Below are 23,675 nucleotides of genomic sequence, written 5' to 3'. Positions count from 1 at the left end.
TTATAATTGGTTTGTAATCTTTCTTTTCGTAGGGGTATCCTGCTTCTTTTTGTAATCGGGTTTGGAGAGCCCTTAGTTCTCCCATTTATAATATATCTTATTTACAAAAAAAAAAACATGTTTAAGGATTCACATTGATGAGCTTTCTAAGTCCATCAAATATCTGAAGCAGCTGAAATCAAAAAAGGGAATTAAAAAGTCTGAAAGATGATGGAGGCGTCATCCATTTTGTATGTGTGGAGCTGTTGCACCCTCAAATTTTCCCTCACATACTCAAGACAATTTGTCTCAAGATGATCTCTTCATCTCATAGGGTTCTCAATTGCTCAAGAGTGCTCAGGGTTTTCATCAAATAAAACCTCCTCCTAAAAGGATCATAACTACGGTTTTGATTTAGTCAAAGGAAATTGAACTTTCAAGAGCTCAAGTGGACTTCATGGTGTCTCATATGATTCAAAGTATCCTCATACCAAGTTTCAACCCTTGAATCACAAGATTGCTCAGTCAATGGTTCAAATAGTCAACAATCAACTATGTTGACCTAAAAGTCAACTATAGTCAAAATACAATCAAACTTCAGGGTTTTTGGTCAACATAAAGGATTTGAGGTTAAATTCATCATTTTATCAATGGTTGATCATGATTCATCAAGAAAAGTTTCAAGATCATCAAAAGTCAAAGTTTCTAAATTAGGGTTTTGAAGTAAAAGTCAACTGAACTTTGACCAGCCATAACTTTTACATGGTTAATCATAAATTGTCCAATCAAAGCTCATTTTGAAGGAAATTTCATTCTATACAACTTTGTCTCTCTAAAGACTTGGCCAAAAATGCTTCATTTGAGAGATATGGGCCAAAACATTACAAGTCATTTCAAAAGTCAACAAAAAGACACTTTTTCTCAAAGAGTGGTACATGAACATGGAAGACTGAATTGAGATGAAACCAAAAGGAGAATTTATAGGACATATTGAGATTTATAAAATGTCCTAGAACACCTTCATAAGATCAAAATTGAGAAAATTATGATTAGTGCAAGTTGGGCTATTTTTTGAGAAAGGCTTGAAACCCTAGTTGGCTAATTTCATTTTTTTTTAGTATTGGGCCTCAAGACTTGGACTTCCCACGTGATTTTGAGCTTGAAGGAGGCCCATTGGTCAAATATTATTATTATTGTGATATTATTTCATTTATATTTGATTTTAATCATTTAAATTCAAATAAAATCAAATAAAATCATAAAATAATTATATGATTGATGCTCCAAATATTCCCCTTCATTTAATCTGATCAAGATCAATCCAAGGGCCAAGAAAGAGTGAAAAATATGCATGAATTATAATGGAGCTCAAAATAGAAAGATTTAGTGCAAAATCAAATTTTCTCACAATCAAAGATTGATCTCTTTCCAAACTCTTTGACCTAATTTCATTCCTATATAAATATACAAGAAGTTAAGCCACTAGGGGACACGAAATTTAGCAGCGAGAACAAACCCTAAAGCTTCCAAAAAACTCAAAGAACTAGGGAACGAGCAAGCCAATCTTCCAGCCATTCTCAAACCAAGCCAGTCATTCTATCTTCCTCCTAAGGTGTTAAAGAGTAGGTCTGGATCAAAGAACATGTTCTGAATCACTCAGCATGAACATGCCACATTCATGAACTTTGTCCATATTTTTACTTTTGTATCTTGCATATTATGATGTTTCAAGGTAATTTGATGCCACTAACGTGTTCCTGGACTCATTTAGATCAGCTTTGACGCACTACATGAGAGTTTTTGGACCGGGATCATAAATCACCATGATTAGGGCATGAACAAAGGTGTTTCTCGTGTTCATGTTTTCAGGACGTTTCAATCCATACGAGTGACATATTCGTGTTCAGGAGATGATTTTAAGTAGATCTGGGCTATTAGTTTCTCTTGTTTGATCGTTTTTTACATGTTTTAATTTTCCAGATTTTGCTACGAAATTCCGCAGCAAAACCGTAGCAAAAGTCCAAACAAAATCGTCGCTAAATAGAGGAGGAAGATGATGAATAGTGCAGGAGACCCTTGGACCACGTATGGAACATTCTGATTGGCCAGTCAACAAAATCCAATTTCTCTCCCTGTTTCTTGATTGGCTCGTCAAAGGATAATTGGGGCCCACGTTGAATATTTTGAAAATTCAAGATAAAAATTGTTTTGATATTTATTAATTGTTGTTGATTTCATAAACAACGTATTAACACTGGCCTAGTGGAGAAGGGGTGCGTCCAAAGGGTTCCCTTATGCAAGGGTACGGATTCGATCCCTGCCTCTTGCAAATATTTTCTGGTTTTTTCTTTGATTATCTTTACTTGCAGGTCTAGTACGCGCAACATTGATCCCTTATCATGCAACCTCGCTTCCTTGCCTTTAGATCTCAGTGGGTCCAAAACTGAAGGACCAGATGGCGCTACCCATGGTGAACCTTCAGAGATCAGCTACACTAGATTCTTGCACCTTTCTTCTTCCTTTTCTTATTTCTTTTATTATTTTCAATTTCTTTTTTTCTTTTTCTTCCTATTTTTTTATATACAATTCATTTTTAATTAACAAACTAACCATTCAAAATTAATTTTATTATATTTTGGTTTTGAAAATTAGTTTTTTTATATATAATTACTTTAATTACTTTAATTAGGTTTTTTAAAAAAATTATAATAAACATGCCAAAAATAATTAGATTTTTAGGTTAATTTAATTTCAATTTTTGACATAAATTTTCTTATTAAATATAATTAGGATTTTATTAAATTAATTTTAGGGATTGATAACTAATTAGCCATTAGGGTTCTTTTTAGTTAAATTTAGGCAAAATACTCTTTTTGTTCCCTTATGTTAATCTCGTGGTTCATTTTGGTCCCTTAACTTCAAAAAGTATCATATTGGTCCCTTAACTCTTCAAAAGGTGTCATTTTAGTCCTTTTTGTCACATTAGCGACGGAAAAACTCAAAAATTCGTCGCTAAATCCGTCGCTTATATGACAAAAAAGACTAAAATGACACCTTTTAAAGAGTTAAGGGATCAATATGACACTTTTTGAAATTAAGGGACCAAAATGAACCCCGGGGTTAACATAAAGGACCAAAAAGAGTATTTTGCCTTAAATTTAATTAGATTAATTGTATATAATTATTCCATTTAGCTTAATTTAGAATTAGGCTAATTTAATTTTCACTCTAATTCTAACCTTAATTTATTTTCTAACCCTAATTCATTCAGCATCCTTCCACAAACTTCTTCTCGACTTTTCGACTCGTCTGCTATTTATTCACGCATTTTTTTAAAAATTATTGTAACTGTACATGGGTTGTAATAATTTTAACTAGGATTTTACTTTCCGCACATTTACTTTCCCGCTACAGTTTTGGTTATGTACCCCCCATCCCGAGGCCTTGTAATAGCATGGGATTTTAATTTCTGCTTTTACTTTCCGCACCTATATAAACTGCTATAAACTGCTTAGATGTATGGTAATAGGATTGTATGGAAAGATAATAACTGGACATAGCCCACTAATTCAAGATTAAATAATTGAAAACAACACACTCCTTTTTATTGCTCACACACTCACCTTTAGGGTACCCTCTCTTGTTGCCTTTCGATTACATGGTCAAGTCCCTCGAGTGTAGGGATACCTTAGCAAATGTTGCCTACGATTCAAATCATCATAGTCCCTCCGATATAAAAATCATAGTCCCTTCTAGTTGCTTACGATGAAATGATCTTGTCCCTCGATGACGCTACGATAAAATAATGATAGCCCCTTTGAATTGCTAAGGTATCCTTACATGTTGCCTTCTATGACCATCCGATGACCCTTCGATGTCCCTTCACATCCAATGTATAGGACTACCTACCCACAAATGGTATGGATAGTACTATCACTCAAGGAAAGCCTTAAGAATAGGAAAGACCTTACAAATTAGGGGTAAGTAACTCTTAAATGCTTGCTCAAAACAAATCAAGTCTTCAAATACTTTTCACTCCTCGTTTTTCAAAACATCTTTCAAGATTACACTATGTATACATCCGTACAAGGATCATTACAAAGTTAAATTATTTTACAAACTGTTTTTCTAAACACACACCACATTTCAAACAAGTCAAACAAAAGCAAAGTGAGCTAAGCAATTAAGAGCCCATGGATAACCATGGATACAAAGGTTGCTAACACATTCCCTTTGTATAACCTACCCCCCGAACTCAAAATCTTTAAAAAGGTCTTTCCTGTTCTTTTTGCCTTTCCTAATTGGATAAAATAAAAGTCGGTGGTGACTCTTGCTAACTGTAACATGTTTTGCGAAATAACAAAACAAAAAGTCAGTTCTCCTACCGTGTTACAGGAACATAGTGTAAAAGTAGTAGATTAAGTTCTGTTTTTAGTGATTAAGACAAAATTTACTTTCATAAGTCATTGTTAAGTGTTTTGGTAGAATTACTTAAAATTAAAAACTATTTATAGATACTACTAGAGGATGTTTAGCTTAATGCATGTGGGCATATTGCCTACAAACCCTTGTATACATCAGAAGGTTTATTTAATGTGTCGATACATACTCAATTTGAAATACTAACCTATTTTTTTGCGTCTTATATATAAAATAGTTAAAATGATGTTATTGAATAGTAATGTAAAAGTTACTTTTTAGAAGTTAGATGCGTAAAACAAAACTATATATAGCAAGCATTTATCTAAACGAATTTAATTAAGTCAAGTTTTTTAGAGGGAATTAAACATTATTGAGATAAAAATGAGAGAGAAAGTTCCTCCCTCTTCTCTCTAAGCTGTTTTCACTTTTTTGGATTTCTGGTGCTCGCATTCGTTCTTCATGGAGTGGAAGCGAGTAAACAGAAGAGGGTTCCGCAATCTGGTTATAAGGTTGGACATTTTTTTGTTCGGTAGGGCGCAAGTGGATTCGAATGAGGGGATTTGTTCTATTTTTTCCGAGTTCCCGGAGAGGATTAGGGCGGCAGATATCTTTAAGCTCTTTGGGTGTATCGGCGATGTGGTGGAGGTGGTGATTCCTCCTCGGAGGAACAAACTGGGTAAACGGTATGGATTTTCTAGGTTCAGAGGGGCTAATGATCCTAGATTATTAGCAGTGAAGTTGGATGATATTTTGATTGATGGGAAAAAGATTCACGCTAATCTCCCTAGGTTCGATAGAGGAAGTGTTAAAAGGGTAGGTATTTCCTTTATCGTTTCCACAAGGATTGGTGCGATATTACCTCCGTTCTACAGTGCTATATGTTCTGAGAGAAAGACTGTGAAAGGGTTTGGTGACATAAAGTGTAGCTTGCATGAAAAGTAAACAAAGATGTTCAAATAGGGTTTTAAAAGATTTGAGAAAACGTGTCAAGATTAGTTTTCGTTAACTTGTTTCATATATACTCGATTAATCATGCGTATGAACTTTTTAATGATTAATATAACCACGTATCCTCCTCATACCGTTTATCTCTAAAGCAATATCGTGAATATTATCATATTAACCATAGATGATCTCTCATGCCAAAATTAACATAATAATCTTTAAAGCTTGATACATGTGGTTATCAACTTACAAATCTATCTCTATAGTTTGTTTATTAATATATGAATATCTTTTAGGTCAAGATTTGAAACATATCTCTCAATAGTGATTCAAAACAACAAATAGAACATGAATAACAAGATATTCACCATATATTAATCATCAAGCAAGTTCATACAACAAAAGATCAAAAGAAATACATACTCTACAAGTTAACTACCTTTATTCTTGACATAAAAGAGGTTTAGATCTCCATAGCCCTGGAAGCTTCAACAACGAGTAACCACAAAAGATTTACAAACATCAAAACTCAAAAGATGAAGAAAAGATGATGGTAAATCTTAAATATTTTTCCTTGAACTTCTTTTTCTCTCTTCCTCTTTCTTGCCCTAGACTTGTGTTGTGAAAAGTTGTTGGTGGAAAGATAAGATCAAGACACAAAATATCTCCAAGTGCCTATTTTCATAAGTGCCTCAAAAGTGATCTCGCTTAGCGAGATTGGTTGGCTAAGCGAAATTACAGAATATTTGATTCCAACTCAGACCTCGCTTAGCGAGATGGTTTCGCTAAGCAAGCTTCAAAATTTAAGAAGTTACTAGATTTAGTTCGTGGAAGCGCGCTAGAGGTTCGTTAAGCGAACTTGCTGATTTTTGAATTCTTGATTTTGTTCTCAAGCCTCTTCCAATCCATTTGCTTTACCAAAATGCATTCCACTCTTGCCATAACTATAAGAACCTATAAAATACAAAGAAAAGTTAAGAAACATATTATTTGCCATCAAAACTCGATTTTATTTATTTACATAAGTAATATGAACAATTAAGTAAAAACTTAGGACAAGAGTTGTATAATACCACAAAAGTTATGAACAAATATATGTACCATTTGGTTTCTAACAGGAAGCACAAAACAGAGATTGGGGGAAGATCGTGGCGGAAGTTAGGTCACAACAAGGGTCCGAAAGTTATCAGAATGGGCTCTGAGACGGAAGTGAAGAGAAGTTTGGTGGGAGCCAAATCCTTCGCGGATATTGTATCGGAAGGGAAGAAGATTGTTGGTCAATAGGTTGATTTCACCTTATTTTTAAACTCTAATCCAGAAGTCAGAATACGGTGGAAGAAGCTTCTGTTGGTGAAGTGCTTTTTCCAGGTGAGTCTTTTAATATCCACTTGTCAAAGTTTTCTGATTGGTGCGAATCTTTGTTTATTGGAGGAAATGGAGGAAGGCATGATTCAAGATTTGATTAGTGATGGGAGTTCTTGGTAGAAATAGTGGTTTCGCTCGATTAGACCTTGGAGGGCTAGTGATGTTGATTCTGTTAAGTTAGATTGGATTCGATTTCATGGTATTCCTTGCCATGCTTGGTGCATTGAATTTTTTGAGAAGATCGCTAACTCCATTGGCTCGTTCGTATGTGTTGATGAATCCATCGTGGATGGCAGCAATATGGATATAGAAAATGGTGAGAGTTCCTTTGGATTTTGTCTTGAAAGAACATATGATTATGGTTATAGATGGTGATGAGTTTGGAATGGTTATACTAGAAGACTCGTATGGTCCTTTGAAGTTTGTTAAAAATCAGGGCAGTGCTAAGGGGCAATGTTCTTCTTCATCAAATTCTGAAGCAGGATGAGCGGATTCTAATGATTATGCAGATGGGATGGAAGATTCAGGAAGCAACAGTTTTGCATCCTTAAGGGGTGGTTCTAATAGGGGAATGTAAGGGGAGGAGGTTAGTCAAAAGGGGAAATGGTTAGTTGATTATGGTGATGTTGGTTGTGGAGGTGATGTATCTTGTTATGTATCTAAAGAGGCAGAGGTAAATGGTGTCTTTGATGATGCCATATTGATAGCGAAGGAGGCTAAAGGTTTGGTTCAAGACATTGGTAGCAGTCATATTAGTATTCATTCTGAGTTCATTTTTGTAGAAACTATAGTTTGTGATTCTGTTTTGGCTTCTGCGGGTGCTGTTAATGAGCCTGTTGTTAATACTATTGTTCCTGCTGTTAGTGGTTTTGTTCCGGATGGTTCTGTCACTGTTGATGTAGAGACAGGCCAGGTTGCTAATTATAAGAGTAGACGCAAGAGAATATTGTTCAAAATATCTTTAGAAGTGGTCGGGCCATTAAATCACATGTTCTCAAGGTCTAGAAAGAAGAAGAATCTGAAGTTTAAAAGGAGTAAGGTTGATCATGGGATTGTTTTTGGTTTGGTACAGAATATAGTACCTATATCGAATTATGCAATCGGTTCTGAACTGAGGCCTTTCTCGGCTGATCCTAGTATTGCGGCTGGTCCATTTCAGAAAGTAGTGGTTATTTCGAATTTTGTGACCCATTATGAACAGCGAATTAGCTCGTAAGTTGCTTGTTACGGTGAGCATTCTACCGAATCAGATATTCTTAGATGTAATCAAAGAATTTTAGGGAATTTTGGTCTCAATTCAGGAGAGAAATAATGGAAGGCGATCACAAATTTAGGGGTGGTTATGGTGGATTCAGGGAGAAATTTTCAAAAGAGAATTAAGGAGATGGAGAATAATGAGAAGAAGAGTAAGGTAGGTGGGAAGGTGAATTTTAAAGATTTGAAATGATAGTTGGATCGTTGATTATTAGGGGAGGGGGAAGTAGAGTCAAGAGAAAGAGAATTAGTAGCATAATTCAAAAGGGGAAGGAGGGTCTGTTTTTTATTCACGAAACAAAACTGGAGGAGTTATCTGATGTGGTGGCTAGGAGTTTTCAGGGGATGGAGGAAATTGATTATTCTTTTTTAGAGGAAAAAGGTATGTCGGGTGGCTTATTGGTTTCGTGGAAAGTCAGCTCCATTTCGGTAGTTTTCATCTTTCGTGGTACCGGTTACTTGGGTATCAAAGTCTGTTGGAACAATTGTTTGTACTATTTTGTTAATGTGTACTCAGCATGTACGCTTTCTTTGAAGCATTCCTTGTGGAAAATGTTGTTGGATTTGAAACAAAGATATAGGGATGGTGATTGGATCATTGGGGGAGATTTCAATGCGGTTAAGAAGAGGAGCGAGAGAGTTGGGCATTCTTTTTCGAGTATAGTAGAGATGGGAAATCTAAGAGTACGATAGATTGCTTTCTTGTTATTGATAGTATTGTTACTTCTTGGGGAGTTATTGATCAGTTTATTGGTCAGAGAAATGTTTCAAATCATTGTCTAGTGTGGTTAGTGGTGGATAAAGAGGATTGGGGTCCCAAATCTTTCAAGTTCAATAATGAATGGTTTAACAACAAAGATGTCTTGTATTTTGTTGAGTTTGAGTGGAAGGCGGAAGTGATGAATGGTAGAGGTGACTTTGTGTTGAAGGATAAATTTTGTTTAATTAAGGAAAGGCTCAAATGGTGGAATAAAACGGTGTTTGGCAAATATGATTTGGAAGCAGATGAAGGAGTTAGAGAGTTGAACGAGGCGGGTGATCTTGACATTTTGAGTGAGGAGGTGCAAACTATTAAAAGAAAGGGAAGTAATAAATTTTGGTTGAATCTTAAAATCAAGGAAAATATGTTCATTCAGAAATCCATGTTAAAGTGGCTAAATGATGGGGGACTCAAATAGTAAATATTTTCATAGAGTGATAAAAGAGAGAAGGAAGAGGAACCATATTTGTTCTATTGTTACGAGTAACAATATAATTAATAAGGTGAAGGAGGTTAAGGAAGAGGTGAGGAATCATATTTAAGGGAAGTTTGTGGAGAATTGTATTAGTAGACCGATTATGGAAGGTGTTTTTTTCAAATCTTTGAGTTTGGAGGATAGTCTTTCCCTTGAATTACCTTTTTCTGAGGAGGAGATTAGGGAAGCGGTATGGAATTGTGAAGGTTCGAAAAGTCCGGGTTCCGAGGGTGTTTCTCTTCTCTTTGTGAAGAAATGTTGGTTTTTCTTAAAAGAGGATTTCGTTTTTTGTTTTAAGGATTTACATTTGGGAGTTGTTTTTTCCAAGGCTATAACCTCTTCTCTTATTACTTTGATTCCTAAGTCCTCTAATCCGCTAGGATTGGACGATTATAGGCCTATTTGCTTAGTGGATTGTATTTATAAAATTATATCTAAAATGTTGGCCAGAAGGATTAAAAGGGTGTTGTCATCTATCATCTCTCAAATCCAGAATGCTTTTGTTTCGGGTCGTCAAATGCTTGATGGGGGTCTAGTAGCTAATGACTTGGTGGATTATGCTTCTAGGGAGAGAACATAATGTCTTTTCTTCAAGGTGGTGGCCTTTGAAAAGGGGTACGGTAAAGTGAATTGGAACTTTCTTAAATTTATGATGAAGAAGATGGGTTTTGGAGAGGTGTGGTGGATGAAGTGGATGGAGGCGTTGATTTTTTCTAGCAAAATATTGGTTCTTGTTAACAGTAGTCCAACTAAAGAGTTTATGGTGGAAAGGGGGTTACGGCAAGGAGATTCTCTTTCTCCTTTCCTCGTTGTTATAGTGGCAGAAGGATTAAAATTTTTGGTGAATAAAGCGGTGGAAAGTGGTGATTTCGTCGGATGTTACATGAAAGGTAAATGTTTTGCAGATGTCCTTCAATTTGCGGATGACACTTTATTGGTGGGGAACAAAAGTTGGAAGCATCTTTGGGCAATCAAATCGGTTTTGAGAGGCTTTGAACTTGTTTCAGGGCTCGGTATTAATTTCAATAAGAGTAAGCTTGTTGGAATTAATATTAATTCTCATTTCTTGGAAGTGGCTACAGCTTTTCTTTGTTGTAGGACGGAGTCGAATGAGTTTTCTTTCCTTGGTATTTGAATTTGTTTTAATCCTAGAAGAATTCATTCTTGGAGACTGTTAGTGGAAGGTATTAGGAAGAGATTGTGTTCTTGGAAAGGGAGGTGGCTTAGTTTTGGGGGAAGAATCACTCTCTTAAATTCGGTTTTAGGTAGTTTACCTATTTTTACTCTATCTTTTTATAAGGCTCCTAAGAAGATAATTCGGGAGATCAACAAAATTCAAAGTAATTTTCTTTGGGGTAGTGTGGAGGAGAAAAGGATAATTCATTGGATGAGTTGGAACGACGTTTGTCTTCCGGTGGACAAAGGAGGTCTCGGATTAAGTAAATTGGAAGATTTTAATACGGCTCTACTTCTCAAGTGGAGATGGAGAATTTTGGAAGCTTCAAACTTTTTAGGGTATTGTATTTTGAAAGCGCGTTACAGGGACATCATGTTACAGGTTGCGATTGAAGGAGGGAAGTTAGACAAATATAGTTATAAATCGGTTTGGTGGTCGGATATCATTTCTTTGGAGAAGAGGCTTCTGGAAGAATTTTTGCGAAGAATTTCATTTTCCATGTCGGCGACGGGTTTTATATTTCTTTTTGGCACTCTCAATGGTTGGATGAGGGAATTATTAAGAATCATTTTCCTTGACTGTTTGCTATTTATTTTTTACAGGACGTATCCATTGCCGGCATGGGAGGTTAGATCGAATGGGTGTGGTGTTGGAATGATTTTGGTATTCTGATTCTGCCCGTTTTGGAAGCCGGTTTACTCGCAGCACTATAGAGCCTGCTGCAACAGCGGTGGGTGGTGCTGTAGCAGAATGCGTCATGGACAACATCTCTTAGAGACCGTCGGGGCAGAATTGTTACTATGTGTCTTCATACTATGCTTCCATATGCAATGAGTATTTGAAGTATGGTCCGCCCAATCGTTTTGATTCTGTTTTAGCTTTAGTTTGGAAGGTCGAAGTCCCTTTAAAAGTTAAAGCTTTCGGATGGAGATGCTTCATTAATAGGATTCCCACAAAAGATTTGTTAGCTCTTCGAGGTATTCTTCATTCTTCTTATAATCTTTGTTGCATTTTTTTTGATGATATCGGTGAGTCTTCGATCCATTCTTTTTATTTTTCCGTAAGGGGGATGAGGTTTGGAAGGAAATGGCTATTTGGTTAGGTTTGTTGAGTTATAAAGCGGCATTTTAAAGAAAGTTTTTGGAGATGGAGTTCCTGTTGCACCCCAATTTTTGACCCGCATTCTATGTATCCGAAAGAAGAATGTGGACTCTGACGTATCAGTAGAACATGTTGTGCAGGTGATTAACCCTTAGTACTATCCCATGTTTGGTTCTTTGACCTCATGCTCGTGACGTTGAAATTTGGAACCTACCTTATGTGCACCATGTTTGTGTTACCATTTCTGTATATGTGGCATTCATGCATTCATACATTCATAAAAATCTTTTCCTTTGATTTCCAATGAACTCAGAGGTCTTTTTTTGTAAACATCGTAAGTTTCATCAAACTCAATGGATCTTGGGTGTTGATGGGGTGAAAACTCTAATCCACCAAAATGGATGATTGATTTTGACGATAACTTGATCAATGCTTTAATCCAATGCTTGAATGTTTGCAAATTAATATCTTAAGTTCTTTGAAACTCAAAAAAAATAATATAAACAACAATTGCATCATTTGCATACATACATCCAGGTTATCCATGAAACTTATCCTTGTCTGTCTCCATCTTCAAAGTTATCTGTCTACCGTCAAGCTGATTCTTCCTCCTCGAAACCCTCTCCCTGATGGTTTCAGATCTGATCTTCATTGTCCTTTCCATCAAGGGGCAGCGGGCCATGGTTTAGAAAGATGTTTCCCTTTGAAGGCCAGAGTTCAAGAGTTGGTTAGATCAAAGTTGTTATCTTTTAAGAATGTTGGTCCCAATGTTGTCACTAATCCTTTGCCGAATCAGAATGGCTGAAAACGGGTCAAAGACAATTATCTCCCTAAAACCAGTGTATCAAGACAGGACAGCTCATCCTCGTCATTGATTAGTCACTAGGCCATGTTTCCTTACTGTTTGCATTTCCTCAGTGGTATTTGTTTGCTTTTAAACTTTTTTTTTTATTCCTGAATGTTAATTTTAATGAAATGAGCATCGTATGTTTGAATTCATTTTCATCTACTATGTCTATGTTTATGCTTCTTTTACAAAAAAAAAAAACTATTTTGCTTTCTCTATCAAACTTGTGTTTTATGCAAAGATTGGAGGGAGGATGATGACAACGAAATACCCAAGTTGTCGAACTGTATGCTTTCAAATAAAACTTTGCTGACGATGTACAGGCATTGTTTCAATTCCCAAACACTGGAGAAATAAGGAAGTTAATCCCTTGTCAACCCCTTTGAGCCTAGAGGTTGGTGTTTTTTTTTCTATACGAAATAACCCACATTTTAACCCGGGGCAGGGTAGTTCCCAGTGAATTTGGTTGTGCATTCTATTTTAAGAGAATCATTCAATACACCTTTCAACAAGTGTTTTAATCACAAGCTTTCCTCCGCATACATCAAAGAAATGTTGGAGACGCCAAGCAAAAGCCAATGATGGGTCATTATAATCATTAAGCAGGATAGTCACTATCTTTCAAAAAAAGTATCAAAAAAGAAAATCAAAGAAAAGCCTGCTAAGTCAAAATCAAAAAATGACTTAGCCAAAAATTAAGGCATCCCGCTGACTGTAAGTTCAAAATAAACAGTTCAGGCAAAAGTTAGGGATATCAAAAGAAGGAAAAAAGAAGAGATACGTCAATAAACTCTTGAACCACAAAATGTTGTGACTATCAAAAGGAAGAAGTGACTGGCATCTCCAAGTTTTCTTGGCTTGTGAACTATCATCATTAAAACAGGTAAAATTCCAAAAGTCTTTTGGTACCTGAATGCATATTTTGAATTAACTGGGTTTAGGAATGAAGATCATCACGAAGATGGGGTGGGTTACAAAAAATTTGAGCCTTATACCTTTTATTTTTTAAACCGTGAACTTGACCACGTTACAACCTTCAAAAGCCCTAATTGAAGCAAGGTTTATTTTGAAAGCATACTACAACAAGGTTGCATAAGCTAACTCCCAAGAGATTTACCAATCATTGATGTTGATACCATATCTTTGCTTTATCTTTCACGTTGATTGTTTTAACCTTTATGTTTTGAACAGTGATTCCATTTTCTTTACAAAGTGACTTTGATTTCAAAAATATGTTTTGAGCATTGCATTAAAATTACCATTCTTGAATGAACATTTTATTTGCAAGTAAGCACTCATCTTCTAGGAAGTTCAAACAGTTGAGAAACTTGGTCAGTGATCCTATCAGGGGCACGTTACTTTAAGATCTTGTCGTTCATAGGTTTAATCAAGATTTATTGATCAGAATATCCTCTTCAAGATGTATACTATGGCAAGTCTTCCCAACATTCATTTCAAGAATTGAATATGTGATCAGTTCATCCTTAACATAGTTCAATTGAAGCCATGATCAGTTAACTTGCAACAATTATTCAATCAGGGGCAATCTTCTTCAGCAATCCTCAAGCATAGTTTATCAGTACTTCTCAAAGGATCATTTGTTTAATACAGTTATCAGTGTGACAAGAAGTTTATTCAAGCATCTTCCGAAGCAGAGTTGGTAGAATTTCCGTGTTGAGGAATCAAAGCTCCAATCTTGCCTCACAAAAGAGTCAATCCCAGTTGTCATAAATAACTACATTGCATTGAGCATTCATCATGCACAGAAAAAAATTCAACATCATGCATAGAAACAAATTCATGCTCATTTATATTTTTCCAAGTCTTGTTGTTATCAACATCTTACCTTGAGATCAAAGTCCAACTTACTTGGCATTGACCTTTCATAGTATTCAATCACGCTTTACTCTTGATTGATCTTTATTTATATTCAATCATGTTTTACTCTCGATGTTGTTTGATCGTGCTTTACTCTCGGTGGGTGTCTCAATCATGTTTTACTCTTGATGACCTTTGATGTTATCCAATCATGGTTTACTCTTGATTGCTTTTGATACTATTCAATCATGTTTTAGTCTTGATTGCCTATGATGTTATCCAATCATGGTTTACTCTTGATTGCTTTTGATACTATTCAATCATGTTTTAGTCTTGATTGCTTATGATGTTATCCAATCATGGTTTACTCTTGATTGCTTTTGATACTATTCAATCATGTTTTAGTCTTGATTGCCTGTGATGATGTTCAATCATGTTTTACTCTTGAATGCCTATGTCAATTTATATTCCTTTCCAAATTCATTCATGTTTTACTCTTGAATTATTTCTGATGTGGGTTCCAGAGATTTTTCTTTCTGAACGTCTCTATTGATTTCCTGTCCAGAGTTCCTTTCACGTTTTATTCCAGAAAGCTTCTGTCGACTGTTTCTTTCTTTTGTGAAGTCCGATTCTATTCCTGGATGACTTATACCTTTTCCCCAATGGAGTCTGTTTACTTCTCCCCTGTGGTGTCCTGTTTCCATCTCGTGGAAATCATATGCATTCATAATCATAGGCATTACATTGCATCTCAGGTTCAAAAATTGTGTTTTTATATATATTCAAGTCTCTTCAATCACGTCGAAACGAAGATTTACAATCTTCACATCTCCGGATAGAAGAAACTTAAATAGGGGCATCTGTTGCACCCCAATTTTTGACCCGCATTCTATGTATCCATTTGCATTTCATCTTAAAATCATCAAAAAAAAAATATATGCATGTTTACTTTCATTTATGCATCTTGTGCGATTTTATGTTCATTTTGTACTAACCATCTTTGATTTGTAATTTTTAATGGAGATTAAATCTTGTTTTAGATTGATTTCTTATTAAAATTATAATCAAGTTTTTCTATTATTGTTTGCTTTATGTTTTAGTAGGTGGTGCAAATAAAGCAAGGGGGTCCATTTTAGTTCAATTTGGTTGAAAGCCCATTATCATTTGTTTTAAGGTCCAAGCCAAGATGAGCCCATTTTGTGTGGTCCAGGAGGTGAAATCAAGAAGAAGAAAATGGGGACCCACCATACAAAATTCATTACGGTCTACAGAAGAAAAAAAAACAGGGAAGAAAAATATTTTGCAGAGTTTCTGAGTCACGTTTTTGCTCACTATCTCCAGCTCATCATTCTTCACGGATTTTGTGCTTCCCACGAATATTCTCATGATCTCACAAAATCAGCATCCTCTAACAATTCTTATCCTTTTATCCTCACAATTCCTCTAATGCCCTCACTCTCATCTCACCTATAAATACAGCTTCAATCACACTGAAAAAAGGGAGGAGAAAAAATGTAGTGAAACGCTGCCAAAAATGATCTCAAACTCTCCTCCAAAGCTAATTTCCACCTGCAACCTTCTTGCCTTCAAATCACAGCTTATCAACCTCCATTAATATGCAATAAACTTCCCTTCTAAACTAACCTCCAATTCGTATCAAAACCAAACCTCTGCTTCCAACTCAGAAACTCCAACAATCCATAAAACCAGCAAATTAACACATACTTCCTCCAAAGTTTCACTAAACCAATTCTTCAAATTCACAAAATTCCATCAACCTGCAAAATCCAAACAACATCTGCAGCAATAAACCGTAACATCGAACTCACCTTCAAGAAATCACCAAATTCCATCATCATCACACCAAATCAAACACACCATACACAACTATATTCACCTTCTTTGAGCCTCCTTCAACACACCTTCAAACAACAACATCTTCATACTTCATGAAAACTGTTTTCGGACTCAACTGACACGCAATGTCAACAACCGATCTGACTCGGTGAAACCGAACATCATCACATCACCGCGATTCCGACGGCTCCATAACGTCACTGCAACAAACCGATTCTTCGTAACAACAACTCGCAATCGCACCTTCAAAGTTCAACATCCTTCGCAAGTTCGAAACCTACTGATCTTCAACAACAATTTCAGACGCGATCCACATCATCTTCAACTCACTGCATCGGATTTGACTTATATCAGCAACTCACGCTTGCACCGAATCATAGCACATCAACAATAACGCAACCTTCTTCAAACGACTCGCATCAACGTTCGACGTCACCGTCAGCAACAACATGGGCGAGAATCAAAAACGAAGGAGAAGATCTGAAAATTAAAACTGATTAATCTCTGTTTATTGTTTGTTGTTTGTGTGTTTGCAGAACTGATGAAAAAGAGAAGCAGAGAGAGGACCGAAAATTGAAACAGAGGAACAAAGGCTTTAGTTCCTTGTACGTGAAAAGAAAGAGGCGGATGGTCTCATTACATCTTAGGGTTTGTTTTGGTCTTAATATTGAATTTGGGCCTACACTTGTTCGAAGCCCAATGAATTGCTATGACATGCACCTATACTCGCTCCACACACCCCTCCCCTGAATGTCTTCAAATTATTTTGGGTCATCATCTTCAATTGGTAGCCCATTTTACTTGTTTCCTTTTGTTTCTTTTAGTTTTTTTTTATATTATTATTTTGATATTAAAAAAATATACAAAATATATTAATATTAGTTTTGCTATTATTTTATATGAAAAATATCAACAAAACATTTTAATGTTTTTTTTACTTTTAATGCTTTTGTCAATAGATCTCTCTTCTTCTACTCCATTCTATTTTTCTTTGAATCACAAATTTAGAGATCTAATTCCTCTTTAAATTCAATGGACTTAGGGCGTTGATGGGATGAAAATCCTAATCCGCAATATTAAGTGATTGAACTTAAAGATGGAAGGGACCTTTAATGCGATTCCATCTTTTATTTCTTTTATTATTTTGGTTGATGAAAATCTTCAACATCTTTGGAATTCCTTTGGATTCTAGATGAAGACGAGACCGCTACCTATTTTCTTTTCGTGCGGTATTGCTTTTGGAGAACGATCTACATATCGTTTTCTAGCATGCATTAGCACAAAGATTGTTGATCGGCCTCGTTGTAGGGTGACTTCTACATAAGTCACTTGGCGATCTGCTTAACATACCGCAACATTTCGTGCCCCGAATAAAAAAGATCAAACATGGAAGAGAATTGTATGCGGTTGATTTAAGACTTATGGAATTTTATCGTGTAGTCGCTATGATTTTATCAAGCTTCTGATAAAATTCCATTGAATTTAAATCCGAGAACATCCTTCACTCACCATCAATCTTTATTACTAACTTTGATAACATACTTGACAAGTTTCAAGATGGTTATCTTTAACATCTAACAATTGACTTTAATTTCTGCACTTTATTATATTGTTCTTTATTATTTCTCGCTTTATGCTTTATTTTATTATTCATATGTTTATGTTTCCGCTATTTTCTCTTTGTCCATTTGGACGTTTATATTCCGCTATTTTCTCTTTGTCCATTTGGACGTTTATATTCCGCTATTTTCTCTTTGTCCATTTGGACGCTATGTTTATGTTTCCGCTATTTTCTTTTTGTCCACTTGGACCATACTTTACTTTTATGCTAAAACACTAATAAACAACAAAAAACTAAAAAAAAACGCTTAAGGTTCTCTCTTGGACTACTGGTTACTATCCCTAGCATTTTGGAGATTCGGACTTATGGACTTAGTGCCTCTGGACCCTTATTCTGTTATTACTCTGTGGTTGTTCTGTCTGGCATTGGATTGTTGTCTGTTTGCGTATGCAGGTATTTCCTTGAAAGTCCTTGATGGTTAATTCCAAGGCATTGAGATAAGGATTTTACCCGAAAACAGCCGTTACTCTGCCTGATTTTCATCAAACTTTTAATGTGCTTAATGCAAAGTGGTGCTAAAGATAATAAGTTCATCTGGATCCCCAAGTGGTAATGCGTCGGTCAACTGTTGGTTTCTTATTTTGGTCAGATCATTCTCTCCTTAAACTTTTATTTTATGCACTAGGTTAGCCTCTTCATCTCCTCCACTTCTTATATTTTCAAAATCTTCTTCCTTTTTTTTCCAAAATCTTCTTATGTTTGTAAAACCTCTTTTTAAAACCTTTCTTAAAAATGTCTTTTGCCCTTAGTGGCTTTTCTGCAAAAGTTAAGACACGATTAATTGTTGTAGTGAGTTGCGATACCCCACGATTTTGAAATTGATTGATATAATGAGATCTTTTCTGCGTGAGAGAGCTAGTGGCATACTCGTTGATTTTATCCGAGTTGGAGCCCTTCTTTCATTAGCGATGCAAAGAACTCATTTGTTCTCATGCTCAAGATCAATGGCCGAGTATTTCTCTCCGACGATGATAAAGTGTTTATTCGTTTTTTAAACCGTTTTCCCTTTTAAGCGGAACTACATTAGCTCTGACTTCTCCATTGCACCGAGGAGGTATGTAGGCACAAGGCTTAATGTCTTGCCGAGCTTATTTTAAAAATCAAACAAGAGCAAAAGTGATCTAAGCAAAACTAAGAGCCCATGGATAACCATGGATACAAAGGGTGCTTAAAACCTTCCCTTTGTATAACCAACCCCCCGAACCCAAAATCTGTCAAAAGGTCTTTCCTGTTCTTTTATGCCTTTCCTAATATAATTGGATAAAATAAAAGTCGGTGGCGACTCTTGCAATAATTAAAAAAAATCAAAAAAAAGAGAGCAAGGAGTCAGTTCGCCTCAAAAAACCGAGTGACAGAACTGGCGACTCTGCTGGGGATTTGAAAATTTCTTTTTAAAAGAGGGGTTACCTTAGAGTTTTTGATCACTTTAATATTTGCTTATACTTGTTTATTTTATTATTTTTTGCTATTCTGGATATATGTGTGGTTCCGTCACTTGAGATACATTATGGACAAATCCTAACCCGGATTAAGTACACATAAGAATTAGGTGAGGGTATAGTCATGTACAGGCGTACGTGAGAATCCTTCCGCTCAGTGGAGGTTCCTTGTTGGTAATATATGTTTAGCATGTTTTGTAGCGAAGACATTATTGCTTTCATTGAACTGTAGAAGCTGAGTTGGCCGTAGAACCCCAACCCATCCTGGCCTTATTAGGTTGTGGCGCAGAAACTATTCAGGTGAAGACTTGGATTAGTTGTCATGCGGAGAGCCACACTCAGACGAGTTTTTCTTGAGAATATTATTGGCTCACAAGTTCAGTTGTGCAAGCCGGTAATATCCGAAAGAAGAATGTGGACTCTGACGTATCAGTAGAACATGTTGTGCAGGTGATTAACCCTTAGTACTATCCCATGTTTGGTTCTTTGACCTCATGCTCGTGACGTTGAAATTTGGAACCTACCTTATGTGCACCATGTTTGTGTTACCATTTCTGTATATGTGGCATTCATGCATTCATACATTCATAAAAATCTTTTCCTTTGATTTCCAATGAACTCAGAGGTCTTTTTTTGTAAACATCGTAAGTTTCATCAAACTCAATGGATCTTGGGTGTTGATGGGGTGAAAACTCTAATCCACCAAAATGGATGATTGATTTTGACGATAACTTGATCAATGCTTTAATCCAATGCTTGAATGTTTGCAAATTAATATCTTAAGTTCTTTGAAACTCAAAAAAAATAATATAAACAACAATTGCATCATTTGCATACATACATCCAGGTTATCCATGAAACTTATCCTTGTCTGTCTCCATCTTCAAAGTTATCTGTCTACCGTCAAGCTGATTCTTCCTCCTCGAAACCCTCTCCCTGATGGTTTCAGATCTGATCTTCATTGTCCTTTCCATCAAGGGGCAGCGGGCCATGGTTTAGAAAGATGTTTCCCTTTGAAGGCCAGAGTTCAAGAGTTGGTTAGATCAAAGTTGTTATCTTTTAAGAATGTTGGTCCCAATGTTGTCACTAATCCTTTGCCGAATCAGAATGGCTGAAAACGGGTCAAAGACAATTATCTCCCTAAAACCAGTGTATCAAGACAGGACAGCTCATCCTCGTCATTGATTAGTCACTAGGCCATGTTTCCTTACTGTTTGCATTTCCTCAGTGGTATTTGTTTGCTTTTAAACTTTTTTTTTATTCCTGAATGTTAATTTTAATGAAATGAGCATCGTATGTTTGAATTCATTTTCATCTACTATGTCTATGTTTATGCTTCTTTTACAAAAAAAAAAAACTATTTTGCTTTCTCTATCAAACTTGTGTTTTATGCAAAGATTGGAGGGAGGATGATGACAACGAAATACCCAAGTTGTCGAACTGTATGCTTTCAAATAAAACTTTGCTGACGATGTACAGGCATTGTTTCAATTCCCAAACACTGGAGAAATAAGGAAGTTAATCCCTTGTCAACCCCTTTGAGCCTAGAGGTTGGTGTTTTTTTTTCTATACGAAATAACCCACATTTTAACCCGGGGCAGGGTAGTTCCCAGTGAATTTGGTTGTGCATTCTATTTTAAGAGAATCATTCAATACACCTTTCAACAAGTGTTTTAATCACAAGCTTTCCTCCGCATACATCAAAGAAATGTTGGAGACGCCAAGCAAAAGCCAATGATGGGTCATTATAATCATTAAGCAGGATAGTCACTATCTTTCAAAAAAAGTATCAAAAAAGAAAATCAAAGAAAAGCCTGCTAAGTCAAAATCAAAAAATGACTTAGCCAAAAATTAAGGCATCCCGCTGACTGTAAGTTCAAAATAAACAGTTCAGGCAAAAGTTAGGGATATCAAAAGAAGGAAAAAAGAAGAGATACGTCAATAAACTCTTGAACCACAAAATGTTGTGACTATCAAAAGGAAGAAGTGACTGGCATCTCCAAGTTTTCTTGGCTTGTGAACTATCATCATTAAAACAGGTAAAATTCCAAAAGTCTTTTGGTACCTGAATGCATATTTTGAATTAACTGGGTTTAGGAATGAAGATCATCACGAAGATGGGGTGGGTTACAAAAAATTTGAGCCTTATACCTTTTATTTTTTAAACCGTGAACTTGACCACGTTACAACCTTCAAAAGCCCTAATTGAAGCAAGGTTTATTTTGAAAGCATACTACAACAAGGTTGCATAAGCTAACTCCCAAGAGATTTACCAATCATTTATGTTGATACCATATCTTTGCTTTATCTTTCACGTTGATTGTTTTAACCTTTATGTTTTGAACAGTGATTCCATTTTCTTTACAAAGTGACTTTGATTTCAAAAATATGTTTTGAGCATTGCATTAAAATTACCATTCTTGAATGAACATTTTATTTGCAAGTAAGCACTCATCTTCTAGGAAGTTCAAACAGTTGAGAAACTTGGTCAGTGATCCTATCAGGGGCACGTTACTTTAAGATCTTGTCGTTCATAGGTTTAATCAAGATTTATTGATCAGAATATCCTCTTCAAGATGTATACTATGGCAAGTCTTCCCAACATTCATTTCAAGAATTGAATATGTGATCAGTTCATCCTTAACATAGTTCAATTGAAGCCATGATCAGTTAACTTGCAACAATTATTCAATCAGGGGCAATCTTCTTCAGCAATCCTCAAGCATAGTTTATCAGTACTTCTCAAAGGATCATTTGTTTAATACAGTTATCAGTGTGACAAGAAGTTTATTCAAGCATCTTCCGAAGCAGAGTTGGTAGAATTTCCGTGTTGAGGAATCAAAGCTCCAATCTTGCCTCACAAAAGAGTCAATCCCAGTTGTCATAAATAACTACATTGCATTGAGCATTCATCATGCACAGAAAAAAATTCAACATCATGCATAGAAACAAATTCATGCTCATTTATATTTTTCCAAGTCTTGTTGTTATCAACATCTTACCTTGAGATCAAAGTCCAACTTACTTGGCATTGACCTTTCATAGTATTCAATCACGCTTTACTCTTGATTGATCTTTATTTATATTCAATCATGTTTTACTCTCGATGTTGTTTGATCGTGCTTTACTCTCGGTGGGTGTCTCAATCATGTTTTACTCTTGATGACCTTTGATGTTATCCAATCATGGTTTACTCTTGATTGCTTTTGATACTATTCAATCATGTTTTAGTCTTGATTGCCTATGATGTTATCCAATCATGGTTTACTCTTGATTGCTTTTGATACTATTCAATCATGTTTTAGTCTTGATTGCTTATGATGTTATCCAATCATGGTTTACTCTTGATTGCTTTTGATACTATTCAATCATGTTTTAGTCTTGATTGCCTGTGATGATGTTCAATCATGTTTTACTCTTGAATGCCTATGTCAATTTATATTCCTTTCCAAATTCATTCATGTTTTACTCTTGAATTATTTCTGATGTGGGTTCCAGAGATTTTTCTTTCTGAACGTCTCTATTGATTTCCTGTCCAGAGTTCCTTTCACGTTTTATTCCAGAAAGCTTCTGTCGACTGTTTCTTTCTTTTGTGAAGTCCGATTCTATTCCTGGATGACTTATACCTTTTCCCCAATGGAGTCTGTTTACTTCTCCCCTGTGGTGTCCTGTTTCCATCTCGTGGAAATCATATGCATTCATAATCATAGGCATTACATTGCATCTCAGGTTCAAAAATTGTGTTTTTATATATATTTAAGTCTCTTCAATCACGTCGAAACGAAGATTTACAATCTTCACATCTCCGGATAGAAGAAACTTAAATAGGGGCATCTGTTGCACCCCAATTTTTGACCCGCATTCTATGTATCCATTTGCATTTCATCTTAAAATCATCAAAAAAAAATATATGCATGTTTACTTTCATTTATGCATCTTGTGCGATTTTATGTTCATTTTGTACTAACCATCTTTGATTTGTAATTTTTTAATGGAGATTAAATCTTGTTTTAGATTGATTTCTTATTAAAATTATAATCAAGTTTTTCTATTATTGTTTGCTTTATGTTTTAGTAGGTGGTGCAAATAAAGCAAGGGGGTCCATTTTAGTTCAATTTGGTTGAAAGCCCATTATCATTTGTTTTAAGGTCCAAGCCAAGATGAGCCCATTTTGTGTGGTCCAGGAGGTGAAATCAAGAAGAAGAAAATGGGGACCCACCATACAAAATTCATTACGGTTTACAGAAGAAAAAAAAACAGGGAAGAAAAATATTTTGCAGAGTTTCTGAGTCACGTTTTTGCTCACTATCTCCAGCTCATCATTCTTCACGGATTTTGTGCTTCCCACGAATATTCTCATGATCTCACAAAATCAGCATCCTCTAACAATTCTTATCCTTTTATCCTCACAATTCCTCTAATGCCCTCACTCTCATCTCACCTATAAATACAGCTTCAATCACACTGAAAAAAGGGAGGAGAAAAAATGTAGTGAAACGCTGCCAAAAATGATCTCAAACTCTCCTCCAATGCTAATTTCCATCTGCAACCTTCTTGCCTTCAAATCACAGCTTATCAACCTCCATTAATATGCAATAAACTTCCCTTCTAAACT

At 35.7% G+C, this 23,675-nt stretch overlaps 1 protein-coding gene across 1 annotated transcript; it reads left to right on the top strand.

The window, feature by feature from the left end:
• Positions 1 to 9,861: 9,861 nt before the first annotated feature.
• On the top strand, positions 9,862 to 11,035 carry LOC131596916 (uncharacterized). Its single transcript, XM_058869650.1, has 3 exons — positions 9,862 to 10,327; positions 10,466 to 10,888; positions 10,980 to 11,035. Exons 1-3 carry the CDS (start codon positions 9,862 to 9,864, stop codon positions 11,033 to 11,035), a joined length of 945 nt encoding a protein of 314 aa, XP_058725633.1.
• Positions 11,036 to 23,675: the final 12,640 nt, after the last annotated feature.

Source organism: Vicia villosa, linkage group LG4 (genome assembly GCF_029867415.1).
Source record: "Vicia villosa cultivar HV-30 ecotype Madison, WI linkage group LG4, Vvil1.0, whole genome shotgun sequence".
Classification (NCBI taxonomy): domain Eukaryota; kingdom Viridiplantae; phylum Streptophyta; class Magnoliopsida; order Fabales; family Fabaceae; genus Vicia; species Vicia villosa.
This window is presented reverse-complemented; position numbering and strand designations above follow the sequence as displayed.